General features: G+C 35.2%; 1 protein-coding gene across 1 annotated transcript in view; it reads left to right on the top strand.

Moving 5' to 3' along the window:
* acox3 (acyl-CoA oxidase 3, pristanoyl) overlaps nt 1-11,155 on the top strand; it is a 41,988-nt gene that overhangs the window by 8,149 nt on the left and 22,684 nt on the right. Inside the window, 8 exon segments of the mRNA NM_213147.2 lie at nt 528-671; nt 765-853; nt 1,101-1,197; nt 2,201-2,383; nt 3,592-3,714; nt 5,195-5,315; nt 5,420-5,542; nt 7,448-7,561. Of these exon segments, the coding sequence (NP_998312.2) occupies nt 528-671; nt 765-853; nt 1,101-1,197; nt 2,201-2,383; nt 3,592-3,714; nt 5,195-5,315; nt 5,420-5,542; nt 7,448-7,561 (994 nt within the window).

Here is an 11,155-nt window from a genome sequence, read left to right on the forward strand (position 1 = left end):
AAAACAGCTTACAGGAGGCAGAACGAGAGCTCATGCTCCCCCTCGCTGGAGCTCAGCTCTGCAGCGAGCACCCTCTCCAACCATTACCAGCTCATGAAAACTGTATTGACATTGTCCTTTTAATATTAAATAAGAAGCAAATTATAATATTCAACAGAAAATATATTGTGTAGAATTTTTTTACTGGTCAGAATGCCTTAATTAAATGTCTAATTGCTTAATCCACCAGTGTTTAGGTTGTTTAAACAAATCCAAACAAAACCATCTGTCCTTATAAAATCTTTATTATCTTTTTATGTATTTTACCTACTTTTAACTGTCCTTCGGTTTCCCAGTGATGGGTTGCAGCTGGAAGGGCATTCGCTTCGTAAAACACATGCTGGATTAGTTGGCGGTTCATTTCGGTGTGGTGACCAGATTAATAAAGGGACTAAGCCGAAAATGAATGAATGAATGAATGAACTGTCCTTTGCTTATATTCGTTATGCCGGATGGTCCTAACTGATTGATATCATTTTAAATTCCAGGAGTTTGTGATCAACTCTCCAGACTTTGAAGCTGCAAAGTTCTGGGTGGGGAACTTGGGGAAGACTGCCACTCATTCAGTTGTATTTGCCCAGCTCTACACACCTGATGGAAAATGTCACGGCCTCCACTCTTTTATAGTACAAGTATGTGTAAAATACATTTTCAGTTCATTTGCTGGTCTTGTTTTTAGCATAGTTATGAATAATGTGATTTTTTTAATGTAATGTAATTGACAGGTCAGGGATCCAAAGACCTTGTTGGCTATGCCAGGAGTGATGGTTGGAGATATGGGGAAGAAACTGGGTCAGAACGGTCTGGATAATGGGTGAGTTTACTCATTATGGCTGTGAACTGTTGTGAGCTGTTGTGATTGCAGTGTTTGGCCGTTAGATGGCGGTAAAGGAAAGCATGGAAAGATGACTTCAAATCCTTGATAGTATATTTTTCTTTCTGCTTAAATGAAAACATTCATCTTACATTTAATTATAATAACAAGTAACACAAATATTTTCATGATTTTTTTTATAAGGTTTTTTAAAAAGTAAACACTAACTGAGTGATTTTGTTGTTAGTTTTGCAGTGTTTCACAATGTGAGGATACCTCGGGAAAACTTGCTAAACAAAACAGGAGATGTTGCGCCTGATGGGCAATATGTTTCACCTTTTAAAGTGAGTAACAACCATGATTGCCTGATAAAAGTTACATAATATGGATAGTTTATTGCTGTGTAACTGTAAAAATGTTTATCTTGATGTATAGACTCTTATAGTAGTGTCAGGAATTCACATATATATCCAGAGTCAGAGAAGACATTTTTCCTGTAATATTTTTCTTTTAGAGAAATTCATATTTGTTTTTTTTGTTTAGCTGGACAATATTTTTAGGTCAATATTATTAGCCCCCTTAAGAAAATTTGTATTTTTTCTCAACTGACTATAAAACAAACCACTTATGTCAAATGACCTTTCTCACTATACTAACTTGCCCAGTAAAATTCCTTAACCTAGTTAAGTCTTTGCACATTATGCTGAATAGAAGTATCTTGCAAAATAACTAGTCAAATATTATCTACTGTTCGACTGTCATCATAGAAAAGGCAAAATAAATGAGTTATTAAACTATTATGTTTAAAAATGTGTTTAAAAACTCTCTTAAACAGCACTCTGCAAAATATTTTAAACGAATTATTATTTTACAGAAGGAATAATAATTTGGATGTCAACTCTGTAATATCGGTGTGCATATCAGCAGTATTTTAGTGGGCATTTATGAGCAAAGGAAATGATAAAGGCATTTTGGTGCTCATCCTTATGCAGATCATGTAAACGTTTTGCTCTCCCTGCTGTAGGAGAGTGCAGTCGGGTGGAGGCTGTTATTCCAGCTGCTGTTCTCTGCTACGCAAGATGTACCAGAAGGAATCCCTATGCTTTCATTTCAAACAAACAGGGAGTTTTTAATCACAGGGAAAGCCAGGCCGTCAGCCAATATTACTGACAGAAAGACATAAAGGGGCTTTTCTGAAAACAAACTAAGGCGAGAGCTTGAGAATGGATGAATGAGATATCATTTGCCCTCCTTTTCCTCAAATTCCTTGTCTATTTTTTTTTTACTTGGTTTGGTCTTATCTGGGTTTTTTTTTTTTCAATTTGTTCCAACCACACATCTTCGTAGGACCCCAATAAGCGGTTTGGGGCATCTTTAGGTGCTCTGTCAGGAGGCAGGGTGGGCATTACGAGGATGGCACTGGTCAATCTGAAGCTGGCAGTGACTGTGGCTGTGCGATTCTCTGCCACACGCAGACAGTTTGGGGCTAAAGAGGACGAGGAGATTCCAGTGCTGGAATATCAACTGCAGGTACAGACTGAAACTCTCCACTGGAAACTATTCGAGGGATTGTTCATCCATCCACTCAACTTAATCTGTTTGTGCTACTGTTAAAAAAAATAAGGTAATTTGAAGTATGTTGGAAACTGGCAACCAATGACCCCCCCCCCCCCATTCTTGGAATACTACATCAACAATAACTACATTAAATTCAGATAAGTGATTTATGGGTCAAAAACCTAAATTTTATTTTTTTGAATTAATTGTTTATGAGCAAAAAATACATTTAAAAAACTGTATTAAATAATTACATTTATGATTTGTACGAATTGCAATACTTTTTTATGTAATAGAATTGTAAAAAATACATTTCCAGCTTGTTTAATAACATGCAAAACAGCACTTTAATTTACAGTCCTGCTCTAGAGTCATGTACTTTAGAAGTACTTATGTGTACACAATATATGAACTATGCATGATCCCTGAATCTTTGTAGTTTTCTTGTATTATTAAGTACTTTCTTAGTACACTGTAAGTTTGTATTGTTAACCGTGTTTGGGAAAGTAATGCAATATTGTGTTACTCCCCTAATTACATTACTTAGTTACCTTTTATGAAAAGTAATGTGTTTTGTTACTTTTAAGTTACTTTTACATTACTTTTTCTTACCTAGCTGAGGCTTGATCTATTTCATTCTTTTTTTTTTAATAGAGGAGCTCTGCAATTAACAATGTAGTGTATAACCTTCATTTACCTTTAAAAAAAAACACATAAATTATATTATAGGATAATGTTATCTTCTGAGAACTTCCTGATACCAGAGCTATACATGCATATTTGTAAATAATATAAATACTTCCATCAATGAAATATAAGGCTCTGGCCTGTCATCTTGGTTTCTGTCTGATCCTGCATTCTGCATGAGTGCATGATTCAACATGATTGTTTATTTTAATTCAGACATTTATTTATTTTAACTTATGACTTTTTAACTCTCTTTACATTTTTTAAAAAGGTAACTCAAATATGACTTAATTTTAAAAAAATTATGTATTACTTTACTTGTTACTTAGAAAAGTAACATTATTACTTAGCTCGCGTTACCCCCTACAGGGATTGCATAAAAATATAACATTACCACCATGGCTTTTCTTAAACATTAGCAGCACAGCGACTTATTAATCAGTGTAAAGAACATGTCTTTTGACCAGTTCTGTTCATGTTCTTCACTTTTGTAGCAATGGCGTCTTATTCCATTCCTGGCAGCCGTGTATGCACTGGAGCACTTCACCAAATCCTTCAGCATGAACTTTGTGGAATTTCAAATGGGACTTTTAATGAAGGACAAGAGCGACAGACAGGTAAAGTCATATACCTGTACTTTTAATTATTCTTAGTGTATAAGCATACAAAAAATAGATAAATAAATAAAACATTGATAATTGTCCAATATACCTTCAGAAATAGTTTCAATCGTTTTCACATGAAACATAAAGCTTATAAATGTTGTTGTTATTATTATTATTATTATTATTATTAATAATAATATAATTATTATTATTAATATTATGGCAGCAGATCTGTTTGGAATTTCCATTTGATGTTTACAAATGAAATTTAATGCTGAGCAGGTGTAGCATTGACTTTTGAATCAGGTGGATGCTTGCACAAGTTCTGTGGTTGTTTGAAGTTCTAAGTGTGGTTGTTTGAACTCTTGAGTTCTAAGTGAAGATGTAGTGTTAATCTTATAAACTTACATAGGCCAATGCTAATTGTGGCTTTTAACTTTCTTATACAGGACATCCATAAAACATTCACAGCACTTCACTTTTTCAACATTTTGTTATGTTACAGCTTTATTCTAAACTTACTTACTTAGTTACGTACTTACATGCTTGTTTGCTTGCTTGCTTACTTATTTCTGGCCTCTTCTACCTTGCAGTGTTGAAATTAAATCCTTATTTCAAAATGCAGCAGTATTATTTATTATATGCATATTTTTTAGTTGTTTTAATAAAAACAAGTTTGTCCACCTGTGGGTTTTTGGAGACTGCATCACCATATGGGACATAAGAACAGGATGTGTGTTTGGATATAACTTAGTTGTTTGACCACACTTCATTATTATCGTTCATTTAATAGTTTTCTGGAGATTAGAACTGAATTTAGAAATAGTTTTGAAACAAATCTTTGCACTTAACGGACTAAATAAATATGTAGGCTTATAGATGTCTTCAGCGGAGTGCGTACAACACCGTTTCCTTATCCACAAAAGTAAAAGAGTAAAAGTAAAGTAAGGAGGCGGAATGGAGGAGGCTCGTTCTTTATCCCCACACTGCTGATGCTCTGTTTAACTGTTTTCATGCTAGGGCAGTGTTCAGTTTTTCCACTTACAAAGTCTGCCACGTAAATAGCAAATGCGCCTTGGAGTGACACAACTGACTCTGAAAGGGAATGGTAGATGAGGCTCTGATTGGTTTAATACACGTTTCATCAAAACACACCCGTAACTCTTTAAGAGAATAAACACAACATTGTTAAAACATGTGTTAGACCATTTTTGGTATTTAAAATAGCAAAACTGGATTTGGACACAGCCTTAATGTTTTTGTGCCTTGTGCAATACATGACCTGTGCTTAAGCATCACTTGGGGGTCTGTTGGTAGCCATGATTGCCTGCTTGATTTTGGTCATAAGGCAGAGGTGTCACAAAATGTGATAAAGGTGGCCACCTCGTAATTCTCCATGAAGGAAAAACTCTTAAGTATTATTATCTAAATTTGTTTCGAGGTTGCCCATCATTTGTTGGATCACATATAGTTTGTGTGTGCCACTCTTTAGGCTGAACTGGGCAGAGAGATCCATGCCTTGTCCTGTGCGAGTAAACCTTTGGGATCATGGACTGCTCAGCGAGGTATTCAGGAATGTCGAGAGGCCTGTGGAGGACACGGTTACCTTGCCAGTGAGGAATTCCTAAAAGCTTCATTGGCTAAATATTGCACATAAACACCATGTCTAATATCAAAAGAGCTTGTAATAAGCTTCTGTTTGTCTTCTCATGTTTAGTGAACCGACTGGGGGACATGCGGGACGACAACGACCCAAACTGCACATATGAGGGAGACAACAACGTCCTCCTGCAGCAGACCAGCAACTACCTGCTCAGCTGGATCCAACACAAACAAGAAGGTCTCTATAATCTTGATCTTTATTAACATCAAGAGTCTGTCTGCATGTGGCTGCTTGTAGTGTTGTGACATACTATACTATACACATTCACATACTCTTTTCAGATACAAGCCTTCATTCATTTGAAGGGAGAAAGTCATTTATGAGCACCATTTAGTCATATCACTTATTGAAAAAAATTTTTTTCACTAGGTGAATCACTGTCTGGCCATTCGAGATTATGGATATAAACAATACAATGGGGATTTTCAATTAGAAGATAGCATTAGGATAGCTTTTGGATATAGTATAGGATGTTAGATAGCTATTGGAAATGGGCCAGATTCATGAAACATTCTCAAGAAGAATTTCTTCACAATTCATTCATTTTTCTTCGGCTTAGTCCCTTTTTTCATCAGGGGTTGCCACAGTGGAATGAACCGCTAATTTATCCACCATATGTCTAACACAGCAGATGCCCTTCAAGCTGCAACCCAGTACTGGGAAACACCCATATACACTTTTTCTCTCACACAAACACAAACACACACACACACACACACACTACGACTAATTTAGTTAATCAGTTCCCTTCAAGCGCATGTGTTTAGACTGTGGGGGAAACCGAAGCACCCAAAGGGAAACCCACACCTACACGGGAGAACATGCAAACTCCACACAGAAACGCCAACTGACCCAGCCAGGACTCAAACCAACAACTTTCTTGCTGTGAGGCAACAGTGCTATCTACTGAAATATTGTGTCTCCCTCTTCATTACAATTTTCTTCTTAATTTGTAACTTATGACAAAAGTAAAGAATACATTTAGTTCCTTAGACATCGGATAAGGATGTTTTTTTAAATCTTTTTATTACTAAGATTGTTTTAAGACAAAACTTAAAAAAAGATTGAATTTTCTTTAAAATCATCTTAATTTAACTTACAACTCGAAAACTAACAACAAGTGTGTCTCTATGTGTCACACAAAAAATGTATTTATTTACAAAAACTCTCACAAAAGGCATTAGAACATCAACACAGGCAGAACAGGGAGTGGTCACAATACAGTGCCAAACCAAGAACTATACAAACTCAGGGGTGTACAGTCACTAACAAAAGTCTTGTAGCTTGTGTACAAACTGACCTGATGTGCGGCTGAACTGTATTTCTAATCAAGATTATTTTACTAGAAATGGCTCGTTTTAATCCCAACAGCTTTTGTAATAATACTTCAGTGCAAAACAAAACTGTCAAAACTAATTCTAATATTCTCAGCTTGGTAAAGCCCATTGAGTCAATTTTTGTTAAGACATTAGCAGGTGTTGTTGCCTAGTGATATGAGCTTCACCTGTGACTAATAATGGATCAATTAGGTCCCAGGTGTGTTTAAAAAAGAACCGCAGTACACTAGACATTTACATTAACTGCAACTAGACCTCTGGAAACATGCCTAAGAATCACCCTGAGAGTGATGATTATCAAGAGGCTGAAGACCAAATCCACTGCTGATGTGGTGAATACCTTCAATGTGTCTCATTGTCAAGTACAGAGGATAAAAAAAAGATTTTGAGAGATTAGGGATGTTTTTGACAAGCCCAGGGCAGGCAGACCCCGCAAAACAACTGCTCAAGAGGATCGCTTGTTCGCTTGAAAATCTAAGGCCAGTCCATTTTCCACTGCAGTAGAGCTCCACGAGACCTGGTCACCTGAAGTCCCTGTGTCAACTTATTTTTTTGTGTGTTAACTTATTTCTTAAAAAGATTTGTTTAATCTAGCTACAATCATTCAACATTTGAGCAAATGGATAAGAATAAGTACTATAATGACAATGTTTGAGTCATAGAATTCTTTGCAGAATATGAAAACATCTTATGGGATGGTGGATTTAAAATCTTTTGCTCTTTTTTTTTTTCTCCATCTAACAAGGTAAAGGAAGGATCGAATCCCCAATCGAGACTGTCAACTTCTTGGACGACATGAGCAGCATTCTGCAGAGCAAGTTCACAGTTGGCTCAGTGGAAGAGTGCATGAACTCAGCCGGTACGCAACATTAACACCACATTCTCCATAACAGGGACTCGTGTCTGCACATTCTTCACAAGCATGCACACAAAAACCACATTACTCATCTAGCATTCACTTCACCTCAGCTACCTCAGTTCTCAGGTGATCCTCCTTCTTCTCCTTCTTCGTCAGTCTGAAATTTATCATCTATTGAGCCCATTAAAATATTGGAAGGAAAGAAATAAATAAAATAAATTCAAGAACCTTACTATCTGTCATTTAAAGATCAAATTGAACAAGATCTACTTTCAGTTGCATACAGGACTTTTATAATAATAATGTAAATTAAACCATTTCATAAAATTACAGTGAAAGTAAACTCATGATTGTTAAAATTGAGACCTTTTTCAAGATTATTTCCCTATTATTTTGTGCGTTTTATTTCAACATGAACACATATTTAGAGGTTTATTCATTTCATAAATGACTCGCAATAGGCTAGTTGGTTACTTTTTATTGCTTTTATTTATATGCATCTGTGTTGTAGTTAATTTCCTAGAGTATCTTCTGCCATGTTGTTTGTTTGGCAGTTGCAGGGAAAAATACGGGAGCCCAGAGGGCAGAGTCATGTGTTGGGGTGAAAACCGGTTTTCATTCAAACAAATTGATGTAAACTTCACACTCGAGTTTATGAATACAATTGTGTTATCGCCCAGCCCTACTTAAAAGCAGTTAAATCATAAATTTTTTTTCACACTTACACTCCAAATAAATGTGACAAGTATAGATCTTTATGTTTAATGAAATCTTTTAGAGGGCCACATTACCAAAATTAATACTATTTTTCTGCATTTATCATAAATAAAATAAGTTAATTTAATTATCCAGTGGTATTTGAAATCAGGCCAGAGCAGCAAATTATCAAATATTGTTCTTTATTGTTTTTTTCAAAGTGACCCAAAATTGCAAATTCTTTCATCATTTACTATTCCTTTTCTCATTACAAATCTGTTTGATTTGCTTACTTGTTGAACACAAAAGACGATATTAAAAAAAAAAAAGCCGGAAAGCTGTAGCTATTCACTTTCATATTGTTTGTTTTTCTTACTACGAAATTTATTGGTTACAAGTTTTTAGCTTTTTTTCAAAATATCTTCTTTACTGTTGAACAGAAAAAAAGAAACTTATAAGTTTGAAACCATTTGAGTATAAGTCAATTGTGAGTAAATTTAAATTCTGGGGTGAACTAAACCCTTTTGGGATGTCCCGATCAGGTTTTTTTATTTTGAGTATCTACCGGTACCCGATCTGATACTTTTCTATAATATATAAAAAAAGAAAATTAAAAATCTCACTGTTTGCTCTGGCAATGTTGTCATTATCAACTTTATAATACCACCAGACTGCAGACATACTCATGATTTCCGCTTCAAGCTGCTTCTGTGTTCTACTTTGCTGTCCAATAGCAACTGCGATAAAGTGATGTCATGCCGCCCGTGTTTCTGTTTCTGTGTGAAGTCAAGAAAGAAGTCTAACTCTGTGCCACGGCATAACTATAGATGTGTTAAAAAATAATGGGAATAAATGTATGTATATATTCGAGTCCTGATCAGGAGATGACGTCCGATTGTGATCGAGTCTGAAACCGCATGATTGTGCAGATAACGTAATCGGATCTGCACATCCTTAATCCCTTTAATACTAAATTAAATGTAAAATATAATAACTTCTAATGATTGTGAGCCTGCATTATTGCTTATCTTAATATGTGAAAAGACATTAGTATATGTAGTTTAGGAATGTGTGTATATCTATATATTTTTATATAGGTTCTTTAATAGTAAAAATGCTACAATAATTGTTATGTTTAACTCCTTTTAAAAAGTATTTGCAAATAATACAAAAATCAAATTTTTTTGGAGTTAATCATGCCATTGCATACTAAATTTGCTATTTGTCTTTTCTCAGTTTGTGTAGTATGGTATTGTTTTTACATTTTATAACTCCATTGCAGTATTTAAGTTACACCAAATTATTCATTTTTTTCTCATGCGGCTGTGGTGTTATCTTTAAGAAAAACATGCAGCTCTGTTATTCAACTAGTAAAGTTTTAGGTTATTTTAATAGAGTCATTATTCATTCACACTCAGAGAAAGCCAAATAAACAGACAGAGCCTCGTTTCAGTTTCATATCCCACTTTCACGGGGCTGGTTTTGTGTAATGCAAGATGTTAGTGTGTACAGTGTTGATGTTTTTTCCACAAGCACATTATCTAATGCGTAAACTGTCACACCTTCACCGCACACTGAGAAAATGTGAGTGTGCGTCACGCTGTGTTTTTGTGAGGTTTACTGGTAAAAGTGCTCCTTGATGGTGCAGACGATGACTCCAGCGGGAGAGTTTTCACATTCTGAACCGAACTGCACATCTGCTACACATCTGCACTCTTTATTGACATCATTCCTCGGCCGGTGACTCAACTCATTGTTGCCTGGTTACAGGGGTTAGAGGATCATCGTTTTAATTGGACAAAGACCGGGAGTGGACTGCTTGAGCTTTAACTGACTTTTGTCACCTTTCGCATCATGTGACGATTGCTTAGGGAGTTTTTTTTATTTTATTTTTTTATTTTTTTATAATGTTAGAGCAGATTTAATATTGTTTCTCATCCTGACTGTTCTACCACAAAAACTTCTCTCACTCTGTACTTTTTTTAATCCATGAGTTAATCAGTCCAACCAAGTCATGATGACAGAGGAATAGTTCGACAAAACATTGTTATCATTTACTTTTGTTGTCCTAGGGCTGCAATCTTCGATAAGGATCACGATTTTGTTTTGCTTAGAATAAAGATCACGATTTTCTCAAGATTCTATATATGTACAAGGTTAATATAAGTAGGCTTTTATTATTGTTAATTCTTAAACATATGGTAAAACAACAACAATAATATAAGGCTTATGTGTAGGTCTACAGTTGGTTAAAATGCTAAATTTTGACTATGAATGGTGGACTTTAATAGTCTTAAAATTTGTCCTGGTCATTAATGCACAGTAAAGTAATCCCAACAAAACTGTTCATATATCTCAAGTTGAATTATTATGTTTGAGACATATGCTTGCAATCTTTCATTGACAACATTATTAGACAATTTTTTCACTGGTTAAATCAAACATTTGTCAATATCAGACTCCCTTTTGCGTTTCATTCCATGTTACTGTTGCCTAAAAAAACATGCATCACAATTCCTACCTGTGCAGCTCCTGACTAAGGAGAGAAACTATCGCTCTGTTCACCAAACTGAATGTTATTTACAACTTAATTACCTGTTATTCACAGCCTATGCAGGTTCACTAAAGTATTCTTCATTAATGCAGGAGCACGTCCTTTCTTTGATAAACAAACAGCTCACAGTCAGCTCACTTGGGATTTCAAGGCTGCGAATATGCCATTAAAAACAAATTTAATTCTTGTGTAAATTACACCTTAAGAATACAGTTTGATGACTCTTTCAATGCCATTTGGAGTCTGACCATGTCCACGTTGTTGAGTATATAAAACAATTTAAAGACCTACGCAACCACCTTTGTGCTTCCCTCCTGAACTTAAAGATATAAATGGCTGAACCA

Source organism: Danio rerio, chromosome 7, assembly GCF_052040795.2.
Source record: "Danio rerio strain M-AB ecotype USA chromosome 7, GRCz13ab, whole genome shotgun sequence".
NCBI lineage: Eukaryota > Metazoa > Chordata > Actinopteri > Cypriniformes > Danionidae > Danio > Danio rerio.